Source organism: Pseudorasbora parva, chromosome 6, assembly GCF_024679245.1.
Source record: "Pseudorasbora parva isolate DD20220531a chromosome 6, ASM2467924v1, whole genome shotgun sequence".
Taxonomy (NCBI): Eukaryota; Metazoa; Chordata; class Actinopteri; order Cypriniformes; family Gobionidae; genus Pseudorasbora; species Pseudorasbora parva.
In genome coordinates, this window is record NC_090177.1 from 34,438,640 (window position 1) to 34,459,918 (window position 21,279).

The 21,279-nt window shown below is 38.7% G+C and overlaps 1 protein-coding gene across 3 annotated transcripts in view; it reads right to left on the minus strand.

The window, feature by feature from the left end:
• znf512b (zinc finger protein 512B) overlaps positions 1–21,015 on the minus strand; it is a 102,298-nt gene extending 81,283 nt beyond the window's left edge. The window contains exons 1-3 of one of the 3 annotated variants that reach the window (XM_067446768.1): positions 20,733–21,014; positions 20,103–20,276; positions 14,424–14,549 (exon numbers count right to left, since the gene is read on the minus strand). In XM_067446768.1, the coding sequence (XP_067302869.1) occupies positions 14,424–14,547 (124 nt within the window). In that variant the 5' untranslated portion in view covers positions 14,548–14,549; positions 20,103–20,276; positions 20,733–21,014. Of the gene's footprint in view, positions 1–14,423; positions 14,550–20,102 lie in introns of all 3 variants that reach the window. The other 2 variants (XM_067446769.1, XM_067446767.1) reach the window with 2 other exon arrangements.
• Between the last annotated feature and the right edge of the window lie 264 nt (positions 21,016–21,279).

Consider the following 21,279-nt stretch of genomic DNA (forward strand, 5'->3'; position numbering starts at 1 on the left):
ACCAGACAACTGTCTCACAACCTTGGCAGAAGAAGCCATGCGCTGTCTCACAAACACGTACACGCTTTTACACACAAAGATCAATTCATGAACGACACTTCATCCCGGGAAGGCTTGCCGGAATGCTTCGGCTTCGACCCGACCCGATGGCATTGTGACATCACAACCGCAGCTAGAAAACAAACACTATTGTTCATGTCTGAATTCCTTCCAGACAACATTGTTTACAAGTTAAAAGCAGTAGCCACAATCACAGGCCACAAATAGGAAGGCAAAAAGAATATCTAAATGTACAATATGTAACTCATTCTGATGAACAGTTGCTGTCTCAATACGAAGAACAAAACACTCATGATAGGTTTCCTTTAAAAGATCTGAGCTTGTCAAAAGGCCATCAGTAAAAACCCTGATGAGAATATAATGTGTGTCAATTGATCAATTAACCCCCTAACCCACTTAATCAGTTCCCTGTGCCTGTGTCACTTACTTTTGTATAGACAGCATTCAGTTCTGTCTCAGTGGTCGGTGGAAATACTAAGGGCAGATTGTTGTTCTACAAAAGCCGACATCCATTCCGGTAAGTGTTAAATGAATGCATTAGGAACCTGCTTTAGAACATGTCGAGGAGAGGCGCTCTGCATCTAGGGGCTGCAAACTCAGCGATAAATATTCTCCGGCAGAGACTGTCTGGCCTGACGCTGCGATAGCAATAAAATGCTCCTCACAATCCGCAGTAAAATTCAAACAGCATGGCCCGGCACAAATATCATTCTCCTAGCTCATTTGTGAGTCCGCGCCAAGTTTGTTTTCCACCAGACTTCTGCCAGTAAGACGGGCTGCATTCGCTTCAGTCTAAGCAAAGAATTATGGGATTTTTATGTTCCTAGCAGTTGCTGCAATTTAGCGTGATAACTAAAACTTCTGGCACATTTTACATTTAAACAAAATGCTAAACAAATGGATCAACTGAATTACATAATTGTACTACCATAAGCCTCTCCATTTAGCAAAATATAAAAAAAATCCATTATCATTAAAGCCTATCAAATTATGGTTAGCAAAGAGAGCCTCAATTATTAATAATGCCCATGCTGGCCTAATACTGACAATAAAAAAAACATGAATATGGAACTTCCCTTTGTTCTCTTTCAAAGCACTTAACTGCCGTAAAAATGAGTAGCGCTAGCGGAGTGAATGGACCAGAACGATGAAACATCACTTGTTTTTTTTCACAAGAGCTCATTAAACAGCAATGCATATACATACTCAATTATGACATTTCCCTAATTGTGCCTCAGATTGGTGGTTTGGATGTAAGTGATCGCTGCTTACTGTCAGAATATCTCTAGCTCTAGAACAGCCAACAATGTTGTACTCTCTAGCCTATAACAATATCATAGCCTGTTATGTATTTCAAAACTTTATGATACTTACATTGCCTTTACAAGCCACAAAAATCATCACTCATTTAATTTTTCTTAATGGCGCTCAATGAAAGGTTTTTAAACAAAAATCTATTGATCAGTACATAAAAAACAGTGTTTAAAACTGTGTCCTTCCCTTACAATTTTAGGCTTATAAAAATATATAATTTGAGCTGTTTTGTTGAAAAAAGTCAAACAGAGATGGTGATGAAGAGTCCTAAGTGCACCTTCAAAGTTTCTGCAACACTATCCCTGCATCCCAGTGTCCATACTATCCATCCTAAATGGTATGTGAGATTGGAACAAGTGTGTCCCAAAGCATAGTAAGTTGAAAAGAGTCTGTTTTTAATGTTTGAAATAAATCCACCAACATTTTTTTTAAAGTAGCTTATGCTCACCAAAGCTGCATTTATGTGATCAAAAATACAGTGCAAACAGATATAGCTGTGTTCTATGAGAATATCAAGTAAATTGTAATGTGTTCCTGTGATCAAAGCTGTATTTTCAGCATCAGTACTCCAGTCCTCAGCGTCACATGATCCTTCAGAAATCATTCTAATGATGATTTGCTGCTCAAGAAACATTTCTGATTATTATTGTTGATGGAAATGTTTTGTTTCTATTACAGATAAATGCTGTTCTTTTGAGCTTTCGATTCATCAAAGAACCCTTGGGGGGAAAATTGTAAGTATATTTAGCTTAGGAGACTTCTTTTAAAAACATCTTTAAAATTTGCACATATCCCAGTCTGAACTGTACTGTAAGACTTTGAATATTAAAGTGCAAATTAACACCTGACCACTCTTCTACTGGTACAGTTAAAAACCGTATAAGGGTAAAAACATGACATGCAGACATGATGTAAGCAACACAGCTACAACTAATCAAACTGATAATGGGTGTGCGAATTATCAAGAATTGACAATACTCAATCATACCAAGGGCCCCCATTTAAAATTCTGCATAGGGCCCCAAAAAGGCTTGGGCCAGCCCTGGCGTGACCGGATTATTTTTTGAAGGTCTAAATGCAGTGAGTTTGGCTTGTACTTCTGTAACCGAAGCTGAATGTTTTTTTCCCATGTCCCGCATCAGTCATGGCCCCACAGCTGCTAAACACCTTCTTGTTCCATCTGCTACAGTGGTATTTTTTGAAGCCTAATAAATGTAACAAAAATTGATAGCTTGAAATTGCACTGTAATATTGAATGCCTATAATGTTTAAAATTGGGAGGGTCAATTTTATAGAGACATCAGTAGCAGTATTAGTATCAGTGATACTGGCCTTCATTCATAAAAAGATGCCATTAAACAAACATAAAATATACTGTTTTATGTTGTTTCTACATTCATTTGGAGAGTTACTGTGAAATTATTACATTATAAAATATATTAAAAACGTACATGGATTTCATTGCCGTTAATCACAGAAAAGATTTCTGATTAATCTAGTAAATTCGTTTTTTATTGCTTGACAGCACTAATTTTAACATAAAAGCCACAATGAAATAAAACTATAATAGGCCTAGTGGCAGATTTTTCTTCAGTGTAGGCACTGTCCCAAATGACATCCTAAACACTTGTGGTCTTTCTACGAGTCTGCACTTAAATGGTGTAATGCCGCTTTGACTGTTAGGTAGACATCTGCTGCAGCGCTCGCTCCATTGCAGGACTGGAAACATTGTGCATTGAGGGCACATGTCGGCCCCAAAGTTGGAGCTCGCCCTATGGTCTTGTGGACTTGTCAATTGGATGAATTTGTCACATTAAGATCTGTTACATGCATTTACAAAATATATAAATAATTTCTAGTGATGTCAATCGATTATAAAAACTGTATTGCACATTTTTTCTGAATTAATTGAGACTAAAACATCAGAGTTTTTCATTTAATTAATGTAGAATTAACTTAAAGACAGTATATTTTAATGAATGAACACCAGTATCTGACATTTTTTAAAACATATTAATGATAGACATTCAATATAATTCATTATAATTGAAAGCTACTTCCTTTCGAACATTTATAAGGCTTTAATTAATCTTTAATCAGTCTTCAATAGGGATGCAACAATACAGTTAGTCCACGGTTCAATACATACCTCTGTTTTTAACCGCGGTTTTCGGTTCGGTTTTTTGCTATTCTATTCTTAGGCGACAGAAAAAGAAAAAGGATGAGGAGAAAATGTTTTATTGTAATACTCTTTTCTTTATAATTTACTTAAAAGACTTGAAAACCCCTTACTTAAACTTAAACTTTACTTAAAAAAACTTGTACACATTCCTAGTGTTTTGTATAATATAAAATAAATAGGCTATATATAAAGCTTTACAGTGGCAGCTCAGAGATGTACAGCAGCATTTAAGTAGAATTGAATTAATTAATGTAGGCTAAAATTAAAACTACATAGTCTTCAATATACAATATACATTGGTTGAAAGCTACTGTATTATTACTTTATTCAAGAGCAGTGAGTGATTTTTTTTTCTTTGTCTATTTTAATAGCTCTATAATTTTTGAGGTGAACTTTAAGTACAAGCGTTCACAATCAATAGGTTGCGCTGCTAAGACCTGCTCGCACATCTCATATACAGACGCACGTGATTTTACTTTCACTTTAGACATAACCGACTGTGTTTATATACCTTGTTGTATTTAACCGTATTAGCGCAGTAAGACAACTTAATCCAGTAATCACGTGTCTGACAGGCGCGCACGCTCAGCGCATGTAGAACGCAAATTAAATGTTTAACCGGCAAGGCTTTAAAACTAACTTAACTTAACCTAACTTTAGTGCATGTGCCGATATCAATTTTTCATGTTGCGAGGAAAAAAATGTTAATGAATTAACATGCTAACTAATGAAGTCGTATGTCTTAAAGTTTTACTGAACAATAACAAATAATTAGAACAGTTCTAATCATTAGGGCATGTTGTAGTCCAGATTAAAACATAAAAATGTTTAAGTTTGAAAATAAATAGCCTATTAAGTCTTTAAGTATTAAGTATTTGGTGCTGTGATGAACAACATTCATTACAAAAAACTAATGGATGTTTTAAAAACTACACGCGGTTTCTTTTGTTTGCGGGTTTCCGGGGTAATCGCTGCATTCTGCAGTTCATCAGCGCCCTCTGCTGTTACTGAACGCGCGTTTTATTCAGTCTCCTTCACTCGTTCATGTGCTTCTCATTTACACCTGAGCGTGTGTCCCTTTGACGCAGAATACAGCGGTGTTGAGCATTTATACGGTTGATGGGCAAAGTATTCTTGAGTGCATTATAAAAAATTATTAATTGTTAATAAATTATTATTTACGATATTTTAAAGTGCCCACGATAACAATATCGTGCATATTCATTATCGTGATAAATCGCATTATAGTGCACATGTATAGTGCATATGATTGGATATTTGCTCATATCAGCGCATAGACACACAGGCACACTCAAACAGAGCCGAAATAAACTGAGAGAAATATTTCAAATGAAAAGAACTAGAAATAATTAATTAAATGCAAAACGGAAAAAAACGCAATTCAAAAGCGCGTATTGACCCGTGAATGCCGTACCGAACGGTTCAATATTATATTGAGTATTGTGACATCCCTAGTCTTCACATAAACCCATTGTAATAAATTTAATATTAACCTGTGGCCTTCCGACTCTTGTCTGACTCTTACTGGACAAAACTGACATTTTGGCATAATTCTGTTATTTAGTGCAAAAGAGGACTTAATTATAGTTTGCTGTGTGTGTGTGTGCGTGTGTGTGATGCACGGTTCGCACTTATATCCACCGATCGGGCGGGCCGATTCATTCCGCTTGCCACTTCCCCACACACTTCAAAAAATCCCTAACGTGTACTCGTGGGGAGCTAAAGCTCATTAAATAAGCAAAGCTTATCCAAAGTTGTGGCCGTTTACTTCCAAGTCTCCAGTGCGTCACGCCCATCAAAACCAAGCATTGCAGGAGATAGCCTTAAAACCAGTGTAGAAAATAGCCTATTACTGTGAAAAAACACACTAACGTCATTAGTTGACCTCAGACAATAGCCTCGGGACGTTGGGCTTTACAACCCTGGCCCATGCATGTCTAAGTCTGATCCCGAATCGCAATGAACCAACAAATTAAGGATTCTTCATCTTTTGACAGCATGCTAAGGTATGTTCAGTTAGACATGTACACACAATAGATGTCAAACGATCTGTAACAATGCAATACTATCACATATAAAAAAAAACATTTTTAATCATTGTTGCTTCATTCATTCATAATGTCATCCTGTCTACAAATCCATCTCTTGTTTACAAATCAATCCGTGATCAGAAATGAAGAAACAAATGCAATGTCTTCCCCACGTAAGCAGGATTTTCATTAAAAATAAAGCTCATACATGCATTCATAATATTGGAAACCGAATGAAGCTTATGCGGCATGTTTATTGCTTAGAAGTTGGATCCGGTTTAGCTCTATGTAGGCCTATGTCATGTAGGGATGGGTACCGAAACGCGGTATTAAACGGGCCCCGGGGGTGAATTTTGAAAGAGCTCGGACTTTATCGGTTCTGCTGTCGGTACTTTTGAAAATACACGTGACATAAGAGACAGAGAGAGAGAGAGAGAGAGAGAGAGAGAGAGATAGAGAGAGAGAGAGGCGCAAAACGACAGCCCTAATGAGTGATGACAGAGGACAGAACTAATTCAAACATAGCCTGGTTACACTTTAGATCTGTGATAGTCTGATTTTATTTTAGATTTTGGCTTCCAAAGATTATAATAATAATATTTATGTCTAGCGCAACTTAATTCCCTTTGCAGCAACGCTGTCATTTCTCACTAAAACTCAAACGCAATGACAGAATCAGCCTGATCAGTGATTGTTGTAAAATACAGTCTAGCCACTGTTGGTAAGTTGTGGGACGCGTTTAATAATAAAAAGAGCAATTAAAAGCACAAAAATATGCGCAAGAGTTTGTTCCCAAGTCGGCGCGCGCTCTGAAACAGCCGCAACGGGACGAGCAAATTACACTTTCGGTTTCACACTCGCGTCGAAACGATCAAATGTACACAATAATCCATGTTAAAATGACCGGCTTGGAGAGTCTCCTAAAGACCGATAAGCAGTATCGATAAGAGTAGTAATACCGTTAAAACCTAACGATACCCATGTCAGTGGTACGAGTCGGTGTGCGGGGCTACAGAATACGGCGTTGTTCATGTTATGTTGAGGTTTACATAATACCATGACGTCAAAATGTGTCATATTCTGAGATCCATCGTCTGCTGGACCTGGTGGCAATAAAAGTTTTTCTTTGACTAACAAGGATGTTTTCAACTCTGAAACTTACAGGATATTCTTGTATTACCATTACCATTTATAAATCATAAGCTCAAGGGAAAGTTAACTTCTCAATTCATGATCCTTTTAAAAGTATTTGCATGAATAAGATTGTGATCATATAATGTAACGCTAGCCAAAGGATAACAGAAAAGGTAGATGCTGCATTAATTGCGTAAAACAATTTAAACGTGTTAAACTAAAAAAATTAATTGCATCCGCTAACACGCTAATTTTGACAGCACTAATAATTTATAGATAAATCTATCGACTTTGATACATTTTAATGTTTGAGGGGGCAATTGATATGCAAGTTGAAATTCAAGCTGGAAAAAAAAAAAAAGAAATATCGCAAAAATAACAAATACAGCACCATTTCCATCAAGGGAAAAACATAATATCTTATAGGGGTGTAACTTTTTCAGAACTGTTTCCGAATGCACTCTTTAACAGTCAACAGTCGGCTTGTTTTAAGTGCAGAACATACTTCAATCCGAGTTCCCACATGAACATATTAAGTATCTAGGCACGTCAGTTCAAGGGGCGGCGTGGCGCGCGAGTGAACGCGGTCATCTCTTCCTTAAGAATAAACATGAATTAATATTGCTTAAGGTATGTTGAGGATACATTACAACTTACTGAAATGTTTCATATGTTGTGTAATCACTCAATTGGTGTTTCAACCGCGGAGTAGCATCACATAATTTTAGACGGAGTAGCGACGCATAATGCAGCTGATTTGACAACGCGGAAAGATCGGTGTATCCAAAATGAGTAACGTTAGAGGGCAAACGTGGAGCAACGAGGAAGTGCCTCATCAATATTTGGTCCGACGAGCATGTTTCGAAAATGCTAGAAAAAACACACAAAAAGCATATCTGGTTCTTCTAATCAAAGTTCCTGTGTTGCCCATTATTAGCAGGTACAGACGACAGAACGGCCGTCTCTTTTGCATAAGAGTCGCCCATCTCTTTTCTGCACAACGGAGGAAATCCTGCTGCTGTTTTGAATGTTTTGAACATTTTATGAGCTCTTCATGAGTTCCCAGCGGGTAAAAATAATGCCACATGTACACGCATAAAATGATCGTGTTTAATCCAGCACACTGCTTTGTTTTGAACATTTCATGAGCTCTTCATGAGTTCTCTGGTAAAAAAAAATGCCATATGTGTTGTAAACGAGCTCCTACGTCATATAAGCCGACCAATCAGGTTGTTACCGTCTCCCTATGCCTTTGGTTCGGTAACTTTAGGTTCGCTGTTAAAAATGCCAGTGTGAACGTTAAGCGGACCAGGACTATTATGTTTTGTTTTTGTTTTTTTGTCCGGACCAAACGAACTAAACTAACGAACTACAGGTGTGAACGCACCCTAAAACTGAACATCAAGAACGTCCAGATAAACAAAGACTCCTAAACTAGGGGTGGACAATTATTTTAGTTATTTCAATTAATTTTTGTTATTAAAAATAAGAACTAAAAACAGTAGTCTTCACATTAATTAAATATGCACTGATACATAATAAAGCTACAAAGGTTATTCAGCCAAGAGTGATTTACTCTCGTTCTTGTCTTGTTTGATAGACAGCGGCAGCTTTACTGTATAAGCAGGCTGTCACTTTAAGAGCTAATGCACGGATCCTACTGACATAAATTCAGCTTCTTTCCTCAACAGTGTAATATATTCCACAGGAGGCAAGGTTAAGAACCCAAGTGCAGTTCCTTTATTCATTTAACTCAAAATCCCAAACCGTATAACATAGAACCAAGACTTGACCAGAACAAACTTGACCTAAACAGACCTGACTAAACAGACTCACCAACTGTGGGTTACAACATCACAATAACAGACAAAGACACATGGCAAACATGAGGGCTTAAATACACAAAGACTGAGGACTAGACAAGACACACCTGTGAACAATGATCAACCAATAAACCAATGACACATCAGAACACAAGACAAGGGAGCACATGGCAGGATCACATGACAAACCAGGAAGTCCATGACAGAACATGACTGTAGCTGTGTCTCATTTCATTAAATTTCGAAGGCTGCGTCCTCCGGAGGACACGTCCTGTGTAGGATGCAGTATACGGAGTGTCCTCAATCAGAATTAAACGAGACGTCCTTTGTAGGACACACAGGCAGGAAGTATCACGTTGCTATGCCAACAAGTTCAGCCTCGTTGCGCTCTCACGCCAGTTATATGAATGAAAATGATTTATAACTTGAAAATTACTATGAAATGTTTCTTGTCTTGACAGCAATGTACTGTTCTAAACGTTTAAAATGCACTAAACAGTTGTAATCCTGTTTACCACAACTATCTGTATGAGGTAATAGAGCTTTAAAAAAAACACAAAAGCTTGAACTAAGCTTAATTTAAACACCACACCTACGCTCGCATGTATATCTGGCGGTGGTGCTGTTTTTTCATATAGCCTAATATAAAAAAATAACAATATGACGGTTGTTAACGGAGACGCAAAGAATTGTGGGTTATCTCCAGCCGTGAAGGATACTTCTCATGCACACTCCGAATTCCTGTGAAAGAAGGATGCATTCGGAGGTCGCATTTGAAGTGTCCTGCTCACTTTTTTGAAATGAGACGGCCTTATGACGTATGCACCCTTCGAATGCGACCTCCGGAGGACGCAGCCTTCTGAAATGAGACACAGCTTGTGAACATGAAAACCCTAAAAACATGAAACATGAACCCAACACCCAAACACCCTGTGACAAAACTGATATTGTTCACAATCGACAGTTTTTACATGACTACTTGTCAAGACAGCGATTTTGACATAAATGTGTGTGTTGACAGTTTTGAGTGTGTAACAAGAAATGAAACAGAACGGATCACATGCTTTCAGAGAGACGACTTGTGCACACATTTCGCTGTGTGTGTGTGTTTGTGTGTGTCAGACAGCGCACGACTGCAAGGAGTTATTTATAATAACTCTTTTAACATCAAGCAAGTCACATAAGTAACAGTCGTGTGCCCGGTCCATTCTCTGCTAAACGTGTTGCCCTAAAATGTACACTTATTACAATGTTCAAGTAGCCTATTAAAATCATTCAGATATTGCGTGCCGTTGCGATATGCATATTGCGATATTTACATTCGCGATATTTTGTTAATTTCGATATTTTGCACAGCCCTAATCAAAAAGTTTATTTATTTCACTAATTCCATTCAAAAAGTGAAACTTGTATATTATATTCATTCATTACACACAGACTGATATATTTCAAATGTTTATTTATTTTAATTTTGATGATTATAACTGACAACTAAGGAAAATCCCAAATTTAATATCACACAAAATTAGAATATTGTGAAAAGGTTCAATATTGAAGACACCTGGTGTCACACTCTAATCAGCCAGTTAACTCAAAACACCTGCAAAGGGCTTTAAATGGTCTCTCAGTCTAGTTCTGTAGGCTACACTATCATGGGGAAACTGCTGACTTGACAGTTGTCCAAAATACGACCATTGACATCTTGCACAAGGAGGGCAAGACACAACATGTCATTGCAAAAGATCAATGTTCACAGAGCTCGATGTCCAAGCACATTAATAGAGAGGCGAAGAGAAGGAAAAGATGTGGTAGAAAAAAAGTGTACCAAGCAATAGGGATAACCGCACCCTGGAGAGGATTTTTTTTAAAATGGGGGGGGGGGGGGGATTCACAAAGAGTGGACTGCAGCTGGAGTCAGTGCTTTAAGATAGATGTATGCAAGACATGGGTTTCAGCTGTCACATTCCTTGTGTTAAGCCACTCTTGAACAACAGACAGCGTCAGAAGCCTCTCACCTGGGCTAAAGACAAAAAGGACTGGACTGCTGCTGAGTGGTCCAAAGTTATTTTAGAGCACTTCATGCTTCCTGCTGCTGACCAACTTTATGGATATGCAGATTTCATTTTCCAACAGGACACCTGCACACAGTGCCAAAGCAACCAATACCTGGTTTATGGACAATAGTATCTTAATTGTTAGTTCTTAATTGACCAGCAAACTCGCCTGACCTTAACCCTATAGGAAATCTATGGGGTATTGTGAAGAGGAAGATGTGATATGCAGGACCCAACATTGCTGAAGAACTAAAGGCCACTATCAGAGCAACCTGGGCTCTCATAACACCTGAGCAGTGCCACAGACTGATGGAATGCGACTCCGCATTGCTGCACTAATTCAGGCAGAAGGAGCCCCAACCAAGTATTTGGTGCTGTACATGCTCATACTTTTCATGTCCATACTTTTCATTTGGCCATGATTTCTAAAAATCCTTTATTTGTATTGGTCTTAAATAATATTCTACTTTTCTGAGATACTTAATTTGGACATTTCTTTAGTTTTCAATTAGAATAATCAAAATTAAAAGAAATAAACATTTTAAATATATAAGTCTTTGTGTAATGAATGAATATAATATACTTTTTGAATTGAATTAGTGAAACAAATAAACTTTTTGATGATATTATAATTATAGTACCAGCACGGTGTTTGGTGTTTCCATGGTTTCTACAAAATAATTCATTGATATGCGACGCAAGGGCATGGTTCATTTGGGTAGGGATGAAACGATTACCGGTTTCACAATAAACCACGATAAAATGTATTGACGGTTAGTAATATCGTTTAAAATGTAATTATCATTAAAACCGTCAGTGATTATCACGATTTTGAAAACTTGCGGTAAATCCTATCCAGTCTAGTGCAGGCACGCGCAGCACGTGACGCGACGCTGTTTTCTGAATGAGAAGAAATGAAAGAAGGCAGTGACAGCACCGGGAGATTTTTCAGCCTTCTAAAAGGACAAAATCTGAGGAGTGCCTATATTTTGGCTTTTACAAAAGTCCTGAGGGAAAATGAATCGAAGAGGCTCTGGTCACCCTGTCTACAGCAGAACATGCCAGAAGAAAGTCACTGTAATAGTGGAAACACTTCAAATCTGTGAAGGTTTGCGAACGCAAGGCAAGTGGACTTTGACCTCAATACCAAACCTATGTCTGGATTGAGCCAAAGACGAACGTTCAGACACGACTAGGGTGACATTTAAGGAACCGCCGTTTGTTTGGTGTATTTCAGCTGTGGTGTGTAACACAGTCACTCACGTCGCTGTTGCTATAGTCACCTACTTATTATAGGCTTTTCAAAAGCCATCTGTTATAATCGCGTTACGCATTATAACCTGCATTATCACACGTGTTTCTATTGAGTTTATGAAATTGTACACAAAATATGCTAGATTTAAATGCGTCATAGCTGATATAGGACACTGATGCGAATATTGCTTGAACATATTATAGAGATAATATTAGAGATTATATTTACAACAAATTATTATTTATGCATTGTCGTGCTATTGACGACGGCCAATATAAGGAATAAAATCCCACAGAATACAATCTTGCTTTTAAAAAGTGAATAGAACTGCTTTATTTATTTGTTGTTTGTTGATTTTCAAATATAAAACTTGTTTAAATGTTTTCAGTGTGTGCATTGGTTCTTTTTGAACACTTTACCTCATTTGAACAAAACTGTGATAATACTGATAACGTCTCGGTTACGTCTGTTACCTTAGTTCCCTGAATTGGGAACGAGACTCTGCGTCACCGCTTTGGGAACGCCTCTGCGTGATTGCGTCGTGAAGCACGTATGTCATTAGTCCAATAGGAAGACGGAACGTCATAGGCGGGTGACGTCACGGACCCGGAAACTATAAAGCACACCGGCAAACACACGCCGTTAGCCTTTGAACAGGATGAAATGAGACGCTTGTGGGCATGCGGGGAGTATGGCACGGTGACGCAGCGTTTTGTTCCCAGGGAACTAAGGTTACAGACGTAACCGAGACGTTCCCTATCATAGGAACTCCAGCTGCGTCACCGCTTTGGGAACGAGAATACCCAAGCCCCCATAGGAGCCGGATGCCTGCCTGTGAAGTGTCAGGAGGCAAGCACCCGAGCCCCAGGAGTAGAATAAATGTCAAGTTCGTAGAATCTGACAAAGGTATGCAGCAAAGACCAACCTGCCGCATCACAGACATCCTGCAGGGAGGAACCTGACAAGAGTGCCTGCGAAGCAGCCATACTCCTAGTAGAGTGGGACTGGACGGCCAAGGAGAAGGCTGTCCGGCCGTCACATAAGCAAGTGAGATAGCCTCGACCACCCAGATGTCCTGGTCCGACGTCACCAGAGGCGGAGGATAAAGGCTTGCAGCACAAAGGTTCGAGGAGCCTTAGGAACATAGCCCGGCCTGGGGTACAAGAAGGCCTTGGCCATACCGGGCGCAAATTCCAGACACGAGGGTGCCACCGAGAGAGCTTGTAAATCTCCTATACTCTTAGGGAGAAAAAGCGTCTTTAGAACAACAAACTCAAAGTGAGCCTCGGAAAGACCTTGAAGGACCAAGAGATCCCAGGTCGGCACCCTGGTGCGTACTGCAGGCCTCAGCCTCCAAGCGCCACGAAGGAAACGAGTAACCAGAGGGAGTCGCCCCAAGAAACACCACCCAAAGGAGTTTGGTAAGCACCTGAGGCCGCCACATACACCTTTAATGTGGGGGGAGCTAGCCCAGCGGAGAATCTCCCCAGCAGGAACTCCAGCACCGCGCTCGCAGGGCAGTTAACTCGATCCCACAGGTGATCTCTGCACCATAAGGTGACTATAACCGTGATGTGAAATTTCCATACCGTTTCATCCCTACATTTGGGATAATGTAAGTACACAAGTCAACAAAATATACAACTTGTTTTAGTGGTTTTGGGATATTTTAATCGTGTCTTTAAACACTACTAAATCTCTTTTACTTAATCTTGCAAAAAAAATATTGTATTTACTGATTACTGATTAAAATTACATTTAAATTTTACTGATTCAAATTTAAGTTAGTGTAAATTAAAAGAAATAAGCTCATGCAACTTATAACAATGAAACAATTCAGATTTCTTAATGTGTCCCTTATAGAACTTAAAACAAAAAGATAGTTCTAAGCGTAAAAAGTGACTTTGTTTGAACTAATTGGTTTAATTTGAGTTGGCTCTACTCGAACCAACTAATTATTTAGAGCGTTAGGGTTTACAGTGAACCAGTGCTATACTGCTGATCTAATAAGAGAATAGTTTCTCCCTTTAACCACTTCTTTCCATTCTGCTTGTCCATTTAAACAACTTGCTCTGCTTGGGAACTCAGAGAAAACAAAACATTTATTTTTACTCCAACACTGAAAATCTGTATAGGCCTGAAGTTCAGCCATTCAGGGAGATGGTATGCGTTTCACTGACATTAAAAAACAAGCTTACTACCAGCAGAAGGACTTCATCTGTCAAAACACCTTTCACCATAATAAGGCAGCCATCATTTCCTCTCTTAAGCACACAAGTGTGAAATCGCTTGTCAAAACCGCTGTGTAGTTGTAAAAAAACCCAGCTATTTGAATGTGTAAACGTACTCCACAGACTTCTGAAATGCGTGCAAGCAAGAAACTGAAATGATGTCAATGATTTTACAAAGCCATTTATTTATTTTCAATATGCCTACCATTTAAGCGTCAATGTTTGATGAGTACCACCTGCTTCAACCAATGATTTTTTACACTTTGCATGCTCTGTGCGTGAGCTCTTTATGCTAAACCCGAGCAGCTTGCGTTCTTACCGTGATTGTCGTTTTCAGTGCTGCCCATGCGGGCCATCTCGGCGGGGTGGGCCTGTTTGGCAGCACGCCCCTTTGACATGCCCAAGGAAGGCTTCACCACCCGGGCACCGCTGGAGGTGTCCATGCCTGTTTAGGACACAAATAGATCAGGCCAAAGGAAAACGCATTAACTGCATACAAACAAAATAAACACAAAGATGTTTTCACTGTATTTGAAAGTATTTAAATTGGGGATTACAAACACCTGCTGAGACCGTACAGCACACACACACACACACACAGAATGGTATAAATTGCACATTCACACACATCTAATTTTCCTAGCCTGATTGCATGGGGGGAAATTACAAATACAGTCTTTCAGCACGGTTGTCTTCCCATGCCAGAGAAACTTCATGAATGAAGTATCTATCTATCTATCTATCTATCTATCTATCTATCTTATCTATCTATCTATCTATCTATCTATCTATCTATCTATCTATCTATCTATCTATCTATCTATCTATCTATCTATCTATCTATCTATCTATCTATCTATCTTATCTATCTTATCTATCTCTAGGGATGTCACAATACTCAATATAATATTGAACCATTCGGTACGGCATTCACGGTTCAATATGCGCTGGTGAATTTCGGTTTTTTTTCGGTTTTGCATTTAATTAATTATTTCCATTTCTCTCCGTTTTAAATATTTCTCTTAGTTTATTTCAGCTATGTTTGAGTGTGCCTGTAAGTCTACGCGCTGATATGAGCAAATATACAATCAGGGCCGTTTCTAGCCTTTCTGGCACCCTAGGCAAGATTCATATGTTGCACCCATGCCCCCCCCCCCCCCCCCCCCTTTTTTTAACTATAACTTATAAAGCAAATATGACTTCCTTATTTTGATTTCTATGATCTACATATGTGTATTTTAAGATGTTCTGAAGGCCAAAAAATTAGATAACAATAGCTTGAAAACCATGTCACTCGGCGCCGCTGCAGATTGAAGAACAGTGACACAAAGACTAAAAGACGGGAAGAAGCCAGAGCCGAAGCCTCGCGCCATTTTCATATGTTTTAAAGCTTAATCACATTTTTTTTTGGGGGGGGGGGGGAAGCTGAGGCCGAGATAAAAAAAGGGCCTAGTGATGCCTATGGTTATGACAGTATTAGCCTACTTGATCAATTTAAACAGCTATCTCTGATGGAATGCTTTTTTTTTTTAATTCAAATTAACTATGCTATAATGTTCTGCAGCTGTAATAAATGAGCATGGCGTGTGGTCGGTCCAGTACTAATATTCAGTGTAATGTTTTGCTCAACGTTATGATAGAGCGAACAGCTTAGTAGAGAACAAGTAAAGTTAACCAGTAAATAGGTGAGAACAAGCAGTAAATACAGGTAAACATACCTTTATATTTTGCTTTCTTTTTTATGTTTCCTTTTTTTCTTTTTACGATACTGAGCCCCTGATGGCTTTGACCTTTTCATGATGATGAAACTAAAGCACGCTGTAACGAGTAGAAATATAGTGTGGCCCCTTTAAGAGTTGAGCGCGCTCCCTCCAAACGAAGTCTGCATTTTGTGTATGTGCGCACTGAGTCTTGAGCTCCCATGTGTGGGGATTATTTTCTGTTTTCTGTTGCTAACAGTTTTGTTTTATTAAGTAATGCTGTGGACGGAAAGGAAGTTTGTGATGAGAGTTCAGCGGGGAATAAAGTGCGATCTGTTTGATGTTAATCGCCTCCGTGTTTGCATCCACTCCAGTTACATTAAGTGCGCTATCCGCATTTTTCACTCGGACACGAGCGTTACAACGCCACGGATGACAACGTTCCCCGCCGCCCTCTACATGATCTCATTTCATTACAGCAGCGCCACTATCACCATGGCGACTTAACTCCAATAATCACAACTAATCATAATGCCTTGATATAGCAAAAGTACGAAATATTAATAATAAAATATATATGAAATAACTAAAAAATCTTGCTGGGGCGGGGGCTCACTGGCGCCCCCCAGCTGTTGGCGCCCTAGGCGACCGCCTAGTTTGCCTATGCCTAGAAACGGCACTGTATACAATCATATGCACTAAAGTTAGGGGGTGTCAGCCACGTTTTAAAGCCTTGCCGGTTAAACATTTCATTCACGTGCCATGCATTGTTTTGCATTGAGTGCGCACACTAAACGTCTGTCAAACACGATTACTGGACAGTCTTACTGCGCTAATACTGTCAAATACACACAAGGTTAACATATAAACACAGTTGGTTATGTCTAAAGTGAAAGTAAAATTGCGTGCGTCTATGATATGTGAGCAGGTCTTCAATTGACAGCAGTGCAGCCTAGTGAACACGCTGTCCTTAAAGGGACAGTTCACCTCGAAAATAATTTTAATAAAATAAAATAAAAACACCTCTAATACAGTAGCTTTTAATTAATGTTGTATATTGAAGGATATGTAGTTTTAATTTTAGCCTACATTTATTCATTCAAATTCATACTCATATGCTGCTGTACATCTCTGAGCTGCCACTGTAAATCTTTATATATATATATATGTATTTAATATTATACAATACACTGGGAATGTGCACAAGGGTTTTTTAACTAAAGTTTTAAGTTTAAGTAAGGGGTTTTCAAGTCTTTTAAGTGAAATAAAGAAAGAGTATTGCAATAAAAACATTTTCTCCTTAACCTTTTTCTGTTCCTGTCGCATAAGAATAGAATACTAAAAAAAACGAACCGAACCAAAAAAACGCGTGGTTAAAAATGATATGTATTGATCCGTGGACTAACTGTATTGTTTCGCTATCTAACTGTTTGTCTGTCTGTTTATCCATAAATCCATCCATCTTTTTTCCATCCATCCATCTACATATCTACCTGTCTGTCTAGCTATCTATTTATCTGTTTGTCTGTCTGTCCGTTGTTCGGTCGGTCCGTCTGTCTGTGTCTGTCTGTCTGTCCGTCCGTCCACCATCCATCCATCCATCCATCCATCCATCCATCCATCCGTCCGTCCATCCATCCATCCATCCATCCATCCATCCATCCATCCATCTACCTAACTGTCTGTTTGCCTGTCCGTCTATCTATCTATCTATCTATCTATCTATCTATCTATCTATCTATCTATCTATCTATCTATCTATCTATCTATCTATCTATCTATCTATCTATCTATCTATCTACCTGTCTGTGTCTAGCTATCTATTTATCGGTTTGTCTGTCTGTTTATCCATCAATCCATCCATCTCTTTGTTTATTTATCCATCCATCCATCCATCCATCTATCTATCTATCTATCTATCTATCTATCTATCTATCTATCTATCTATCTATCTATCTATCTATCTATCTATCTATCTATCTATCTTTCCATCTATCTACCTACCTACTTGTCTGTGTCTAGCTATCCATTTATCTGTTTGTCTTTCTGTTTATCCATCCATCCATCCATCCATCCATCCATCCATCCATCCATCCAATCTATCCGATCTATCAGTATGTCTATCTATGTGTCCATCCACCTACCTCCTACCTACCTGTCTGTTTGTCTGTCTATCTATCTATTCATATGTCTGTCCATTTTTCCTGTTAACTAAACATTTGATAATTACTTTTAAGAGCACACACACACACACACACACACACACACACACACACACACACACACACACACACACACACACACACACACACACACATACACCCAAATTAATTGAGTTCAATCTCTGGCTGAATGTATTTTTTTTTTTCAGTCATCAATCCAGAAGGGAAATGGCCAGCTCATTGCAATGAATGAAGCCTGACAATGACTAATTAAAGTAAACAGCACTGATTAGAATGTGATCATACTTTCTTATTAACTTAAATCAATGTCATTTCAGTTCTTCATTAGGATTGGCCTAATGGGTCACTAATTTGTGTCTTTTTAAACTGCCATTAATTTAGTGTTCTATTATTTGCTGAACAGTGCCTGAGCATATGGCTGCATGATTTATCATGTGTCAAAAGACATTTTATGAACATCACAGACAAATATTTCAACTAATGCATGCTGTGGGAACGTTTCGTTGTCAGAGGAACTAATACATTTCCGGTGAGTGCTAATTGAGAGGTTTACTTTTGCCATTAAAGTGTGATCACGACAAACTTTACTAAGATTAAAAGAAAAAATGCTACATGAACTGACACACACGTACAGTATGTTTAAAAGACAAGAAATCAAGCTCTAGCCACTCTAACCATCACAGGATATGCGATAGGATGTGACAACCCTTCCCCATTCAAATGCCAACCAAAACAACAGGTACTGCACACAGTTTCACTGTGCTATTAAACCACAAAGAGCCCGCATGCTGTATCACCATATCAAAGAATGGCCCTCCCATCACCTAACCCACATAGAAGAACGATGGATCTTCAAGTGCTGAAGATCATTAGACCAAATTATTTATGGCCCAGAAACTCAAGCTCATTTGTAAGCCAGAAGTTTATTCCAGAAAGGAAAAGAGCAATAAGGTAATAGGAAAAGCAGCTGGTAGGACTAAGTGCTATGGTATTTGGGGAATTTATCACACACTTTAGAAAGGCTGTGGATGGACGTGTGCCTACACAATCCGAGAAACACACACGGCTCATTCATGCAGTGCCTATCAAACTATAACTTTTGAAGAATAAATGTGCTTAAGTTGTCATTTAATCAAGTATTTCTATAAAACATATATATATATATATATATATTTCTAAAATGCTATGGTCAGACTCAAACACTTCCATGTCATTACTTGTTTACACAATGGCAGGAAAATTAAAAGTATATGGACTTAACAGAATAGAAATAAAGAGCTGTTAATATTTCATTATTGAGTTAATTATTGCTTATTGAGGACTGAGTTGACTTAAATAATAATTAAAAATATTACTTTTGCAATATCAACACAGTCCACAGTTAATATTTCATACATTTGCAAGTGTGTGTGTGTGTGTGTGTGTGTGTGTGTGTGTGTGTGTGTGTGTGTGTGTGTGTGTGTGTGTGTGTGTGTGTGTGTGTATAATGCCAACAATACAATGTATGGGTCAAAATCATTGATTTTTCTTTTATAGCAAAAATCATTAGTTAATGTAAAGATCATATTAAGTAAAGATCATGTTCCATGAAGACATTTAGTAAATTCCCTACAATAATATATTAGTAGTATAAACAAGTTATATAGTAAATATATTAGACTTCATTTGGACAACTTTAAAGGTGATTTTCTCAATATTTAGACTTTTTTTTTGCACCCTCAGATTCCAAATTTTCAAATAGTTGTATCTCTGCCAAATATTGTCCTATCCTTTCTGCATCAATGAAAAGCTTTGTTCAACTTTCATATGATGTATAAATTTCATTTTCAAAGAAATTGATCCTTATGACTGGTCCAGGGTCACATGTAGGCCTACTACATAGTAAGCATGACCCACATAAGTATTTGCAAGTGCTCAAACAGTGTGTGAGTGTTTATATTACACCTGACAGTTCACACATAAACACAACAACACATTTATCTTGCATATTCCATCCCCCAAAAAGCTTTAACACCTTGTAACACATGAAACCAAGCTACTTTGCAAAGGAAAGGCGAGCTTACGTTTTGATTGGCAGTATTGACAGATAATCGACTTCTCGAAGACCACACCTACCTGGAAAGCCACCCAACACTGGCGGGTGAGCGGGTCACCCACGTGGGGTCAGGCTGTAGCCTTTACTCTCGCGTCGCGCCGCTTGACTTTACATGGCAAACACACCTGGCGCGCGGGGGGTCGCGGACAGACGGGCGTTACGGTCGGCAGCCACACTCACAGCCCCCGCTGTGCCTATCCGTGGAGGGAGATGATGATGAAGAAGAAGAAGAAGGAGGAGGAGGAAGAAAAAAAGAGCAAGCTGATGCAAATGCCCACAAGCCGAACACTTTCACCGTGTTTCCAGACTGCACTCGGCGCCCCTCTTCATTAATATGTAATCCACGAGCTCTCACATATGAAAATCCAACTCAAAAGCACGCGCACAAATACGCAGAAACGCCGCCAAAAATATGAAAATACAAGAAGCTTTCATAGGCAGTGAAGCAAAATGGCGACTTTAATACGAAGGAGGAGTAAAAAAAAAAAAAAAAAAAAAAAGAAAAACCCTCGCGCTGTTGCTAAAGGAGGCACGGGGATTTGTTTAGTGCAGTAATCGAGGGTGGAAGAAGTGAACGCGACGCAAAGAAAGCGGAGGGGAAGGCACGGCGTCGCGCAGTTTCCCCGCAGCCCCTCGATTCCTGTCCTTACCTCGGGATTATGCCGTGTATTTGTTTGATAGGGATATTATCTCCGCGACCGTGTACAGTAACAGTATGGGTGCTGGGTCACGCGCGTATCCGCTGCTGCTGCCTTTGACAGTTGTGACTACAGTCGGCAGGCAACTTGCAAACTCTCGCGTTATTATTTATGATCACTCATTTTGATATCAGGCCAATCATTTTGGTATTTCTGCATCATAAAGCCCCTGCCTGAATGGAAGCGTTTGGTGCGGCTCGACGTCATGCCGCTCAGTTATGACGAAAAGGCTCTTCGGCTACAACGTATCTTTATAACGTGCACATCATTCGATAATGTTCAAAATATTATGACGTAGCCTATGCGATTATGAGTTTCGAGAAAAGATGACGTAGTTTTTAAGTAAATAATATGTGAATATTCATACCGTTATGCCGTCGTCTACTCTGGATAAAATATGTGCAATTTTGTATTATTATTATTATTATTATTATTATTATTATTATTATTATTATTATTATTATACACAAAAATGCTTGGTTAAAAAACAACAACGTGT